The 15,850-nt window shown below is 33.6% G+C and overlaps 1 protein-coding gene across 1 annotated transcript in view; it reads left to right on the top strand.

The window, feature by feature from the left end:
• Positions 1-15,850, top strand: part of LOC106465081 (sodium-dependent proline transporter-like) — a 64,510-nt gene that overhangs the window by 33,437 nt on the left and 15,223 nt on the right. Inside the window, exons 9-11 of the mRNA XM_022392899.1 lie at positions 10,274-10,377; positions 10,529-10,653; positions 11,053-11,168. Coding sequence (XP_022248607.1) covers positions 10,274-10,377; positions 10,529-10,653; positions 11,053-11,168 — 345 coding nt within the window. The remainder of the gene's footprint in view (positions 1-10,273; positions 10,378-10,528; positions 10,654-11,052; positions 11,169-15,850) is intronic.

The following is a 15,850-nucleotide window of genomic DNA, read 5'->3' as shown; positions in this document are numbered from 1 at the left end:
GTCGCGTTGGTAATATTTATAGGCGTGTGGAGGCCTTCTAGAAAATTCAAATTGTGTAACAATACAAAGTTAAATTTTTATATACATCCATATATTGTTTATTCTTACTCTCGAGAATCTTCTACAACTTTGGAGAATAAGCGGGAGTTTCGCAATACATATTTAACTGTATAGGCTATGCATGTTTCTAAATATAAATCTAATCTAAACAAATGTTGATATTAAAATAAATATATAATAACAAATTCGTTACACAGAAAACTGGGTGTGAGTAGTGTCGCATTATTTCTGACAGATGTGTTTATTTAAAAAGAAGGTGTCCATGTAAGTTTTTGTTTGTTTGTTTGTTTTTTTTAATTTCGCGCAAAGCTACACGAGGGCTATCTGCACTAGCCGTCCCTAATTTAGCAGTGTAAGACTAGAGGGAAGGCAGCTAGTCATCACCACCCACCGCCAACTCTTGGGCTACTCTTTTACCAACGAATAGTGGGATTGATCGTCACATTATAACGCCCCCACGGCTGAAAGGGCGAGCATGTTTGGTGTGACGGGGATTCGAACCCGCGATCCTCAGATTGCGAGTCGAGTGCCGTAACCACCTGGCCATGCCGGGCCGCCATGTAAGTTTAATGGTAGAAACTGTTTGCGTTTGCAGCTATTTCAATATTACAACCTTAATGCTTCGAAAGGAAGCTTAAATGAACAAGGAAGTCGGTAGCAAAATATGCGAAGCCGACGCCAAACTAAAAGTAGCCTCGCGTAGCACGGGTATCGGGCGAACTGATCGTATTCGACAGTTTAAAATACTGGAGGAGGGAGATCCACCTCCCCATTGAAAGTATCACTTTTTAAGCTGGACATCGCCAAGTACCTTTGTTATATAATTTTGATATCAGTTTGGACAACACAAAACGACATCTATCAATGAAAAAGATATGGTCATCTAACCTCTTACAACGTTAAAAATTGGGGTTTGATACCCGAGGTAGTCACAGTACAGTTATCCCATTGTACATTTGTGTTTTTAAACATAAAAAAACAATTATAACTAAAATATAAGATATTTTATAATCTTTATTTTTTTTTAAATTATCTCTGCGTTAACCTTAGAATAACTGATAAGGGCAGTATGAACCCCATCGACTTTTTAAGCACATTTACTAAACTGTTTGTGCACCACATTGCTTGTGGGTTCATGACATTGTTAGTTACAGTGTTCGTAATAAATGCTTTTAAATATTTTAAATATAATTCACAGGAAAATATGTAAACCAATAGGTTATCAATATTGAAATGAATTACACGGATACCCACTGGTGTCCCCTATGTATTATATGTAGAAAATGTATTATTTTACCCAATTGTTTGTCAATTCTGTTGTAACAGGCAACATCCGATACAATATGTCGAACTTGCCGGTAATGAACAGTATATAAGTCGGTAATTTAAAGCTTATGGGACATTTTAGTATTTAGAGCTTTTGGTTGGAAAGCTTCGTATACAATGTAGTAAATTTGGATAATTTTGCTGTAACAGACGATAACATGTATATGTCTTTTGTATATATCTATATTTATCTTTATACAGTCATTCTGACATTACTACAATAGCTACAGCACTGATAAAGGCGTTGTTCTCTATTCCATAACAACCCATCTATAGTCTTCTCGTCCTTCGGACAGGTATAATTTTGTAGTATAGATAAACGAACAAGTGGGAAGCCCGTTGTTTACTGTGCTGAAGATTTATTGGTATACTTAGATCAAATTTCGCTGTTTAAATGAACATAAATCTCGTACTCTTCAAAGCTATAAAATACACTGCTTAATAGGCGTGAGTTATCACTTGCTATGTGAATTCGATTTAATGTTTTTTTTTTTTTCACTTTTAAGGAGTATTTGAAGTATAGATTTTGACTGTTCATGCCATACAAGATTTATCAACATTATTTTATGTTAAAATGGTTGCGGTCGGATCAAATCTAATCACAGCATCAAATTCATTTTTAAAACAGGTTACTGTGATTTAATTCACTGGCATTCGACGACCATTTTCTATTTCACGTTAAGCTTTTGCTTTTTGCACTTAGTTAACATTGGTGTCTAACTCTTTTTTTTAATTTACGAATATGGCATTTAAAAGAAAGTCTTTACACTTAAGTAAATGTTGTCCTTATCATAGTGTGTATTGTAATTTTACTCAGTTTAAAGAGCAATGTTAGAACAAAAACATCTGCACATTTTTGATGATCTTATTGAAACTTTATTGTTATTTGTAGTTATTTAGTATGCGTTTAAGGTAATGTTACTGCTAGCATTATATTACTAAAACACTTTGAGACAGTACACTAGCAGCCTGCTAGAGGCTACTACTACAAGTTAATTGGAGTCACTGCTACGAAGAAAAGAACGGTATAGTGGATGTTCAGAGAGTAATCATTATTAAATGTGGCATTCTCACACATAAATTAAATGTGTTTATAAAAAATAGAAGATCAATATACTTGTGTGTATCACGGAGTTGGACAGTCATCATTAATAATCTTCAATACATGCACGTTTTAAAATATGTGTTGCAGAAAACAAAATACGTAGCATTAATTGTATCACCCAGAGTTCAGTACTGCAGATTACATTTGCTGTGCACAGCGAATTAGTTCCTTGCTGTCTACTTTCCTATCTCCTTGAGTTAAAGAACAGTGAGAAAAAAACGCTATTGTGTATATGTTTGTAGGGTGAGAAGAATGAATGTTACTGATTAATGTGCGCCTTAGATGGACAGATTTATGATTGACGGCAACCAGGAGAACGTTTTGGATATGGATGTATATACTTTTTCTTTTTAATATAAATATATGCTGTATCATATTAGTCGTTGCGTCCAACGATGCTTTGAAAACAAACAAACAAACAAAATTACCGAACCTATACCTGAAGCCAACTGAATCAATCTAGGGACAAAAAAGACCAAATCTCACTACATTTACAGCAAGAGGTGTGGTGGTGTATTCCAATGACTGGTGACAGCTGTTAATAACAGAGTAAAATATAAAGACGGCCCCCATTTTATATTCGATTGGACACTAAAGGCGAATCATGACAATTTTTATCAAGGACTTCTGTTCATATACCTTTAATTATATAGTTATTTTATAACTTATTAATTGAAAAGCAACAACATAATTTTTGAATCAAGTGCATGCTGAACTTTCACAGGTTATAATAGCACCTGCATGTTTGTTGAAAGTTAACCTATTGGATGACACAGTCATGTAAATAAAATCTAAACGTGTATTAAATTCGATATATATTTTAGAGATGTATTCGAAATTATAGAAAAACCAGCTCACAAACTCGTTCAACGCATGGGGAAGATATAGGGGTTCCCAGTAGGGGTAATATAGAAGGGTCAGATCTGAACGCCTAAAGGTACATGAAACATTTGGTGATAATCAGTCCAGTTCGCCAATTATAAGCGTACACACATAGAGACTTTGGCATATAATTGTTTAGACAACTTTTTTCTGGAAATCTGACTTTTTAATTCAATTATGAATGTAGATGACGCTATGTAATTGTAATATTTGAATAAGAGAAGAATTTTATATTCAGGTATATATATTTATGAATTTGTAAAGACGATTTTAACACATTTTGGATATTATTTATCATTTTTTTTGCTGACTAAAATCATTTCCACTTATATATGAAGGAGAATTTCTCAGAAAGGAAAACTAAAACGTTTTATTCTATACAGTCTTAAGGATCGATATAATAAGTTTCTAAGAGTTTCTTGAGCTTCAAATGTTTTGTTGTTGTGTTAAAAATAATAATTCTTAAATACCACATTTGGCTAATTGTTTGTTGTTATTTTTTTAGAATTTTCGTGCAAAACTATACAAGGGTTATCTGCGCATAGCTCTGAGCTTTTTCTAAGGATTTTTTTCAACTGCATAATTATATTTTAACTTCATCATTTTTTTAATACTTGACGCCTTATTGCACCTCATATATACAAGCCTCGTAACAAATGATCTAAAAAATGAAGAATATTCTAGTATATATATATATATTTATATTTTAACTCTGTAATGGAATTTTATAATCTTAGATATGTTTTCTTTTTAATATTTATCCACTTGAACTTACTTATATAGGTGAATTCTCAACTGTACAAATATTTTTACAGGTGCACAATTTGTGATCAACTGCACACTAGGAAAACCCCTGGCATAGCTGCCCCTAATTTTTAACTTATAGACTAAAGAGAGAAAGCAGTTAGTCAATCACCAACCAACACTGAAATTACTCTTGTCTTACCAATTAGTGGGATTAAACAATCTAAAGTACGGAACATGTTTTTGCAGACACACTAACCCGAAGGCCACACCCGGTTATTCTTAACCGTAAAAGTTAAGCTTTAGTTATATTTTCTGTTGTATCTATATTAAAAATGATAAACCACGTAAAAGATGTCTTATGACTTTTACTTGGAAGGAATATAATCTAGATCACTATACAAAGCTATTAAAATGGAGTTTCTACAGAAATACTGTAACAGTTTTTAATTAAGTAAGTAACGTCCTCTAGCGCTGGATTTTTTATATGATTGGCAGTTCGTGCTACTCTCGTCGGACAATAACAAGGAATGCGACATCGACTGCAGCAAAGATAACCTAGTATTCGTGTGTGCTACTGATGGACGAACTTACCAATCCATCTGTGAAATAGAACGAGCAAAGTGCGAGGGCCATCCAATTGAATTGAAACATCATGGGAAGTGTCCGGGTGAGTCTCTATCCAGTTGCAATTACAATATAAGCTTAGTATCACAATAAATCGTAGATTTTAAAAATAAATTCATACAGAACAACTAGTGTTCTTCTCACTATAGTTTACTTTTTATAAAATAAATTTAACACATCTGTTTCTGTATAAAGTTTTGTTCCGATAACAACTTGAAACTTTCTTGACTTATGTCAATAAATAGTAACATATACTAATTAAAAACATTATACAAGTTTTGTTGTAGATTCTAAAAATATTCAACTTTTTGCACTTCACCTTTTCCCTGTGATATATAACATAGTTGAAAGGAACAAATCCTTCAGTCTTAAAAAAGCTGACAGTTAAACAAACACTTTCATTTTACTTAGTAGGTGGTGTCTTCAGGTTTCATTGAAATTATTTTCGAAATTCTAATTTGTATATGTTCAATTTTCAAATCTGCGCCATTATAGGAGATACCGTTTAACCATTTGTAATATTATGTGTAAGTTTACCTGAAATTATTACTAGAACTTTTTAGCATCTATTTCTTAACTTGATTGAAAGTTATTGTGCTGCTGCTATATTAGTCTGTTTTTGTACAACTAGGAGTCTCTGGTGTTGTATCGCGCTTTACAAATCCTTAAGGTTTTGCCTGCTTTATACTTCCTGGTGTTCCTTCATTCTACTCTACTGATGTACCCGATGCTCCCCTGTTTTTTGTTATATCACACTTCATATTACATTACTGGTGTACTATGAATGTCATCTTGTGTTGCATCGCGCTTTATTCTACTATAGTAGAATACCTTACAATGCTACAATATTACTGCTTATTTTACTTGATAATATCTTAGTTCAATATTTTGGTGACGCCACGAGGGTTTCATCTATTATTTTCAGTAAGTTAATTACATTGTACTAATACAGAATGTATACAAATAGTTTGCGATTTTGTTCTTTTGATATATTAGTGTCGATATATCAGCGTCTTGGCACAATTTAAATATGGAGGTTTCCTTTCTGATCGTACATAATTATTATCTTTACTATAATGGGTGCCCGGCATGGCCAGGTGGATAAGGCGCTCGACTCACAATCTGAGGGTCGCGGGTTCAAATCCGCATCCCACCAAACATGCTCGCCATTTCAGCCGTGGGGGCGTTATAATGTGACGGTCAATCCCACTATTCGTTGGTAAAAGAGTAGCCAAAGAGTTGGCGGTGGGTGGTGATGACTAATTAATTTGAAGCCTGTGGTTGATTTTTTCGGTTAAGCATTTTCGAACAAGAATAAAAACGATTATTTTTGTAAAAAACAAAAGCAGAGTAAATAATCCCATTTATAATAAAAAGCGAGAGGAAAACAAAACTAAACTTATCAACACAATGAGAATGATATGATTTTAATACGTTAAAACAAAGTCAAGAATTTTGGGAATCTTGAACTGCTCCTGTTCTGATGTAACAATTCGTTGGTTTTTTTTTATTTCGCAGATCCTGTTTTGTAGTGTTTCATGTCTGTTACAGTAATTCTTGTTTTAATATTAAAATGTATATAAAAAATAGCCTCAAAACGAAAACAAAAATTATAATAGTTTAGCTGTGATAAGGCAAAACCACTGTTATAAAATAATGTCAATCTCTCCAAGTCCATTAGGTATTTATCTGATGATTAGTCACTTCATCTAAAATGCAAATAATTGGTCATTCAGTCAAACGCTCGTAAATGAACATTTGGTAGAGAGAGAGATGATTTTATATTTTTTACAGTACACAAAGTTTCGTTTCAATATGGAGCGGCAACAAAGGCAGTCTGGTAATGATTATACATGCTTAAAATCAGTGTTGATAAGGTGTCGTGATATTGTCGACCACTCCTCTGAAAGAACTATTTCCAGGATATTGTTACGACAGCGGAAGTCACTTAACACTGCTGGCGCATTGGCGCTGGTGGCACGCGTGATGAGTTTCTCGAATGATCGGGGAAGTCCGAGTACTTTGGAGATGCCCTCTTCGTTAGTATATAAGCTTGGCAGAGGAAAGCCAGCACGGCGGGATATATGAATGAAGAGAGAGCAGTAGTTACTTTGAGTTCCGTGTAATTTATGATTCTGTTAGTTTCGAGCTAGTGAGCCGTAATGTGTGTGTTTTGCACTCGTCGAGAGCGAAATTATCGAGATTGTGAATCCGTGTAACTGTGAAAATTAAGTACATTACAAAGTTGTATTGAGGAAGAATAAACAAGTTTTATAAAGAAAGGACTTGTATCTTAGAAGAATTAACAAACAAATATACAGAGACGTAACACATCGTTTGCCAGCGTCTATGTTTGATTAAGTGCACTGTGTTGGTGAAGAGATCGGACTGCTCCTATAAAACGTAAATGTGCTCAAGTAAATGTTTTCTTTTAAGTCACACATTTCTGCACAACTGCTTCTCAAAACACCTACCTTTATCATTTTTGGATTTTAAGCCTACATAAATGCATGAATAAGCTAGATTGTAATAGTTCAAATCTGCACAAAAAATACACTTTTCAACAGTTTTTAATGCATCGTTATATGTTCGGAATTCCCCCCCCCCCCCACACACACACACGGAAAAAAATGTAAACTCTAAATAAAAATGTTGAAATAGTTATATGTTTACATTGAAGAAATCATTATTATTTTATCCGTGTAGATGTATCTGTATGTCAGGCTAAAACGTGTTCTTCCCATGACTGCTGTACTATCTTCCTGAATCTAGTAACACCACTACAGCTGAACAATGAAAAGCTAATAATTTTTAGGATTGTAATGTTTACTTGGTCTTTTGTAGTAGGTTCAGTGTTCATACAAAAATATGTTACAACATTAAAAACACAATACTGTTACTGCTTGTTTGTTTGTTTCCGGTAGAAATTATTTCCGAAGATCTTCAGCGATACAAGTCCTTTCTGGATTAAACCAGTTTATTCTTCCTCGATACAACTTTTAGTACACAGAAGTTCCACAATCAGTACATTTCTCGTCACTTTAAACTTAATAACTTATATAAAACACGCTATAAATCACAGCGCACTATAGTTCACAACAATTCACTCACTTTCTATCGCGCTTAGACTTAATTGTCCGTCCCCGCAAACTATAGTTCCGATCTCTGTGTCTGCTATCCTCAGTTCCCACCGACCATAATCGCTGTCTTTCTTTTTCTCTGCCTGCTTCGTCTCCGCTACGTCTCTGTCTCCACTACTGCTTCGACTCCCTCTGTCTCTCTCACTGTCTAGCGCACTTATATACGATAATACTGCCTGTTCTAGAAACTTCTAAGACTCTCAACACGTGCTACAAGCGTCAGTTGACGCAACGCTGTCGCAACACACTAGCAAATCTTCTAGAACACTCGTCACGTGACCCCCACTGTCGTAACAATATTTTGGTAGTTACAAACAGGGGTGAAATTCTGCCAACACTCACCAGTATTAAGTACCAGAACTTTATGGAGGTAGTAGTACCAGGACTTATTAGAGTTGCTTTGTCATTTTTTACATTTACACATAGATTTTTTAGCTTTTTTTATTTTATTTTTTAAATGAACATACCTATAAAAGGTGGATGTTGTTTCTTCAGTGTCTAATGATTACAACTATGTATCATACTGTAGTTAATAGTATGGTAAAAAATAAATACAATCAACTGATCAACAACATTATGTCTTTAAAGATTAACTACACTAACGATATAAAACATATACATATGTTCTAAGGTTTAATAGAGTATAGATTCTGTCTAAATGAAACAATCTAATTCAGGCTGGTTGAAGGGAACAGAAATATTTATATTCGATAGACCAGATGTCTGGCTGAAGTTAATAAATGAGTCTATTCGGGACAGGTGTATATAACTAGTAGTAAAGGAAATATTAAGATCTCCTCAGGCTAGAAGTATTTACAGTAGTGAAGTCTAGTAAAGGAAGAAAAATTATTCAGGTTCTCCTATGACCAGATGCATTAACAACAATTGGTTAAACAAAGTAGACTGTCTGAATGAAACAACTGACAATAGTAAAGATGGTAGAGAAGTTATCTGGGTCTCCAATGTTACTGTAATTTGTAAACCAGTAGCATGGTTATGGTGCACTAGAAGAGTTTGTATTTTTAGTTGCACCTAAGTTATAAAAGTACATGCACACACACACACACACACACAGTGGGCATCTGCCTTTCTTGCATCTCTCCTTCCCCTTTAAAATCATATCTCTAACAAAGTGCCCTGACTTATGGAACCTCCATTATCTAATGGCTTAAATTGTTTGTATTGTTACAACAGCAGAAGTCACGTGACACTGGTAATACGTGATGAATTTCTCGAATGATCATGAATTATCAAGTAAGCCCAAGTTTGTTTGAGGCGCCCTCTTTTTTTAGTATATAAGCCTGGCAGAGAAAACCTGCGGGATGAATGAAGAGAGTTCCGGGTAATTTACGATTATGTTTCGAGCTAGTGTATGTTTTCGAGATTGTGAATCGCTGTGATTTATAGTGTGTATTATAAATGTAGTTAAGTTTAGAAACGTACTGATTGTGAAATTACTGTGTACTAAAAGTTTGTATCAAGAAAGAATAAACTGGTTTAATCAAGAAAGGACTTATCGCTTAAGTTCCTCGGAAAGAATTTATACCGGAAATTAACAAACAAGCAGATATGCAACAGTATATTCTTATAATAAAAGTACTAAGCTTACCTGAACAGTTCCATTTATGAATCACTCTTATTGCACATACATGGATTCTACTAATAGAATATAGTTGTATATCAAATAAGTATTTTTGTCAGTTATAGATGTTGTAAAATATAAGTTATGATGCTATAGTTAATTTTACAGTTAGCTATCTAACTTAGGTACAAAATTGTTATAACATAAATTCAAAATACTATATAACTATCATCTTACTATATACAAATCATATAACCATATTCATGCACCAGAATATTCACATTCCACTTTTTCAGTTGATCATTTGAAGTTCATAATAATGTAACATTATTTGAAATTTTCAGTGTCTTTAGTAAGAACAGTGTAATCATATTTAGTTAGATCACTTGCTTATGTTCAAAGCCATAAATAATTTTCTTTGATTATATTTTCTTTATCAGATATTACTAATTAAACAGCAGAACATTAGAAAGAACTAAGAATTAGCTGCTCATCCACTTACTAAATGAACAAGATAATTTCAACAAAAAGTCACCTACTAAAAATATTTTTAAAACTACATATGAAAACATGAGTATTAATTTATTGAACGGTTAAATTATCTCAGACTATGTTATTTGTATTAACTGATATGGTGTATGCAATGAAATATTTAAATAACTGATACAACAAAAATTTATAATTGTCCATCATTACATTTTCTGCACATTGATACTTGTATCCTTTTGAGTCCCTATTTTGAAGCCATGAGGATTATTTTGTGGTTTCTCAAAATTGTATGAGTTTTTTTTTCATACTATCTTTCAGGTCTGGCAAGCTGCAGCAGAACAGCTTTTCTTCTCCCTCAGTGTCTCTTGGGGTAGTCTCATTATGTTTGGAAGTTACAATAAATTTCACAACAAAGTTCACATGTAAGTCAACAAATTGTTATAGAGCCCTCTATAACTTTTCTCACGGATATAAGATGTTATGATTGTGTTGTTAATTGACTTACATTAAAGTACACAAATGAGCTTTGATAGCATTTTGATGGTTACTTTTTTAAATCTCTGTTTACATTAGGGATGCTATGTTTGTCAGTTCTCTAGACTTTTTGACAAGTCTAATAGCTGGAATTGTAATTTTTTCTGTACTGGGAAACATGTCTGAAGAGTTGAACATTGACATCAAGAATGTTGCCAAGGAAGGTGAGTAAATAACCAACAATAGCATGTTTATTCTTGTGAAGCTAAACTTGTTCATAAATATTCTGAAATGAAATATAATATTTAAAAACCAGGAACAAGACATAACTGTCTAGTGTTTTGTGAAAGTTTTTGTAGTGGATTTGAGAATAGTTTTATCATTTACACATTCTTTTGGTGAGTCAGTGGTAAGTTTACAGACTTACAATGCTAGAATCAGAGGTTCATTTTCTCTTGGTGAAAAGAGTGCAGATAATCAATTTTGTAGTTTTGTACTAAAACAACAACAAAGAAATTATTTAAAAAAAAATTAAAAAGTAATTTTATATTTAAAAAAATATCATTCAAATGCAAGAATAATAAGTAAATTTTAGAATAACTTGTCTCTTGTGTTCTGTATAGGACCAGGCCTTGCATTTGTAGCATATCCTGAGGCCTTATCTCAACTACAGTGGTTACCACAGCTGTGGTGCATTTTGTTCTTTTTTATGTTATTCCTCTTGGGACTTGATAGTGAGGTGAGTGCAGAATAAGCTGAACTTAATTTTCAAACAGGTCCCAGGATACTATTTATGTGTTTGCAACTACTAATAGTGACTGACCTCAGTACAGCACCAATAAAGATTTGTATTGGTGAATCTAATAGCTAGTTAGAAACCATTGTTTTTATGAAGGTTTGTTTCTTTGTGTAATGAAGAAAACTTGACAGATAATTTTGCTATTGACCACTGATGTAGGAAAATATCTGTAAGATATGGTTACAACACAAATATTCAAACACTAGACGACACTTGAGTTAACTCGTATTGGGATTTTCTATTCATTAACAACAGGAAGTGATGTTTTTAATTACAGTTCATGACATTGCACTTTTACAGGTTTGTGTTGTTTTAGATAATCAAGGTTGATTAATATACTTGTTTACTTTAACTAAAACAAGATGGATATCTATAACAAATTCGATGATGAGGAACCCACTTTGAGACTAATAATGGCTGGAGACAGCTTGAATGGGTAATGAAGAAAAATGATGTCATCATGATAATGACAAAACCTTGTCGAAATATTGTACATTTGCTGTTATGTTAAACTTATATTAAAGTTTTTCTTCATTACCCATTCAAGCCGTCTCCAGCCATTATCAATCTATAACAAACATATGTACTGAGTGTAGACCAGTAGGATATCACTTATACTAATAAGTTCCTGTCTTAAACATCATGCACCTTAAGACTTGTTCAGAGCTGTATAGTAGATTACCATAATGGCATAAGGATGTTAGGACATGCAAAAATTAGATAAATGTGTTTAGTTGGCACAAAATAATAAATAGTATATATTTTACACTAATATATAAATTTCAAGTTTAGCTGGCATGTGACAAAACCAAATGTAGACACTTTACTGAGTAGCTGCTAAGGTATAATTTTAGAAGAAGTTAATTCTAACAATAGCACCAGGCCCAGTGAGAGGGCAGAGATATCAGGGATATTTTGCCCCAGAGCCTGGAAGAGAGGAGAGATAATATAATAATTGATTAAATAACAGAGAGACCATATATAAAATAAATATTATAAATGTTATCATTCATTGCTGAATTTTCAAATATGCACTACCACAACCAACATTGGCTGCTCAGTCATTATAATCTAGTTCTAATGAAGCATACAGAGAGAGTTGCAGAATCTAAGTGAGTAAATTACTGTCTTCAAGCTCACTACTTGTCAGGTGAACCCCAGTATGAACACAGCAACCTGTGCTCATCATGTATGTTACATTATTTTACAGAAAAAATTTGCAGCAAAATACTTTGCTATCATGATAGATGCAAAACCTGAATAATCTCATCAAGAACAGTCAACTTTTACCCTGAGGTATGTATCCATCCATCAGAATGTACTTTCTTTGTCATTCAAGAAAGGTTTCTAAAATTTATTGATTGCAATAAGAACACTGGGGCTAATATTTCTAATCTAATACTTGATTGTTTAGCTGATCATAAAATACCAATAATGGATTGCATAGCCTAAGGATATGATAATTGGTCCAACATGGCTGGTGAGTGTAATGGTGCTCAAGCTCTATTACTGAATGTTAATCCCTTGGTTAAATCACACCATGTGCTTGTCATACTCTCAATTTTTGTGGAGTACAAGCATCAGAAAGTTGCACAGAGGCTCAGACATTCTTTGGAATAGTTCAGAAGCTTTACAATCTATTTAGTTGTATCCCAAAGTGATGGAGCCTTCTTCTCAAGAATATAGGCTGTTCTCTTTACAGACTTTCAGGAACATGATGGACAGACAGAGTGGATAGTGTCAGGCCTCTTGCAGCTCATCTTCCTGAGATTTTAGATGCACTGTCAGAAACCCTAAAACTCAATCTTACATCTCAAACAAGAACTAAAGTCAAATGTAAGACTGACTATGTGCAGTCATTTTCTTGCATCTTGATGGCTGGAATCTTTTTAAAGGTATTCATGGTCATAAATCAGCACAATCAAATATTGCAAGTCTGCAATACTTCCATTGATATTGAAGTGAGCAACACCAAAAGTCTGTTGACTGATTTAAAAATACTGCATGAATATTGGAACTCAATTCTAAATGAAGCTAAGTTGATTACAAATAATGTGAACCTTCTGCCACAACTGCCTGCAAAATGGAAAACAGTACCTAAGTATTATCATGATGAAAAATAAAGATGACTCCTTGCCTAATTGTGAATCAAATGAATCTGTAGAGGAGACAAAATTAAGATGAAATACATTTTATAAGATCATAGATCCTGTTATTGCTTGGCTCACTACAAGATATAGAACAACCATGGATATTAATTACTTTTCTTTTTTGTGGTAATATCTAGATATATCAGAGAATGATCTACATTCAGAAACTAGAGTTTGCTGCCAATTATAGATTTGATGTGTCAGAAGACTTAGTGGAAGAAATCAAACATCAGATCTAAAGGCCATCAAGCTAACTTTGGTCATACTGTATTAAATAGATTTTCTAAACAAAATGCACAAATTTAAGCTACATCCACTTTTCTCAAATGTTTCTGTACCCCTTCACATTTTATGCACAATTCCAGTCACACTCATGGAAGGGGAGAGACCTTTCAGCAAGCTGAAACTGTTGAAAAATTATCTGCATTCTACCATTGCCTCAAACCAAATGACAGATTTGGGAACCCTTGCAATTGAAAACCAGTTAGCCTGTACTTTGGATTTCAGTATGAAAAAGATGATGCATCAACACTATCAATTCCCTTTACAAACTTAAACACCTCATTCAAATCCCTTCTAACTCTTCTTTTTTCAAGAGAAAATAATTTAAGAGAGCATAACTTCTCCTCATATGACAACACTTCCATCCCAGGCACCATTCTAGTAGCCCTTTTCTGAACCCTTTCCAACAATCCAATGTCCTTCCTAAGGTAAGAAGCCCAAGACTGAACACAATATTCCAAATGTGGCCTAACCAGTGACCTATACAATGAAATTATATCCACTTTAAACTTGTATTCAATATTTCTATTGATACAATGTAAAATTCTGTTTGCCTTACCACTAGCAACAGCACCAGTAGCATATTTTCTGTGTAAACCAGCCTTGGGAGGATTTTTAAAAAAAGTTTTAGTCAATATAAAAATATTTGAATCTCATCCATTTCTAGCACATAATTAAAGCAGTTTTGAAAAAGCAGTGACACAAAATGTTATTTACACGAGATATATTCATTGTTGACCTCAATGACTGCGTGAGTACTGATTATATGTGTCATCTATGGTGATTGGTGCGGCTAGGACAGTTCAACCTATAAGCGTACGTTAAACACTTTGGAAGTATATTGCTCATTATTGCAGTGCAAAGTAGGGTAATAAATGCCAGATGGCACTAATTTAGTATTATTTAATGCTAAATGCTAATTTATTTTTAGTTACGCATTTTTCATGATGGTTTTGAATATGCCACTGAATAGCACACTACTTTGATGGTTTTGGAGACTGATCAATTATTACACCAAGATACCTTTCTTTTATGACAATGTTAAGGTTATTCCTATCAAAATTATACTTATAATTTAAATTATGATAACCCACGTGCATTATCTTGTATTTATTGTAATTAAAAGTCATCTGCCACTTATTTGCCCAACTAATAAAATGATCTAAATCCTTTTTTAAAACAGCAGCATCCTCTTCACAGGTAGCAACACCAAAGACCTTAATATCATCAGCAGATTTAACTAATTTATTGACCATTCTTTTATCTATGTCATTAATGTAAATCAAAAGAGCAAAGGTTCTAAGACTGAGCCCTGAGGTACCTCACTTGTGACGTTAATCCAGTTTGACTGAACTCCATTTGTAACAACCTTCTGCTTTCTTCCATCTAGCCACTCTTCTATCTAATTTACTAACTTATCCCCCATACCTATAGAGTTAATTTGTTTTACTAGCGGATTCGAGGGGAGGGGGTTGCAGATGGTGAAGCCACCCCCATTTTTCATAATTTTGTGCCCTTATGCTGTAAATTGTGCACCCCTTTGAACAATAAATAACTTCAATAAAATATTTTATTTCCTACCTCTCCTAGCTACAGGCTAATAATCTATAATATTATACTTAAAATTGATGTATCATCTGGCTTCAACATATACATGATGTATGCTAAAATTATATGGCACCCATTCAGGCAACTGCACCTCCCTTTCCACATCCTAGATCCAGTACTGTTCACCTACATAAGCAATAAACTTTTCAAAGAATGTCAAAAGATTTATAAATCAAGATTTTCCCTTAGTGAAACCATGTTGACTATCCAACAAAAAGTCTAAAGTATGTTAAACAATATTGCAAAGAATCTTTCATCAGACTTTCCAAAACTTTTCCCACAACTGATGTAATAGGCCTATAATTACTTGGACAATTGACAAGGGGAGTGACATTACCTAACTTCCAATTCTTTGACACCTGCCTAGTATTCAAGGACTTACAAGAAATAATAGCCTCCTTCAAAACCCTCAGGAAAATAGTATCTGGCCCAGGAGCCTTTTCATTCTTTAAGCTTCCCAATTGTATCTTAACAAGCTAAGAATTAATGTGATCATCTTTTACGACCTTGTTTCCATCTATCAACTGTTTAAATTTTCATTAATAAAAACTTTATCACCCTCAAGGGTCCTACCCCCATCCT

This window comes from Limulus polyphemus, unplaced genomic scaffold (genome assembly GCF_000517525.1).
Source record: "Limulus polyphemus unplaced genomic scaffold, Limulus_polyphemus-2.1.2 Scaffold1829, whole genome shotgun sequence".
NCBI classification, from domain to species: Eukaryota; Metazoa; Arthropoda; class Merostomata; order Xiphosura; family Limulidae; genus Limulus; species Limulus polyphemus.
The sequence above is the reverse complement of the archived record's forward strand: the minus strand, read 5'-3'. Positions and strand labels throughout refer to the sequence as shown.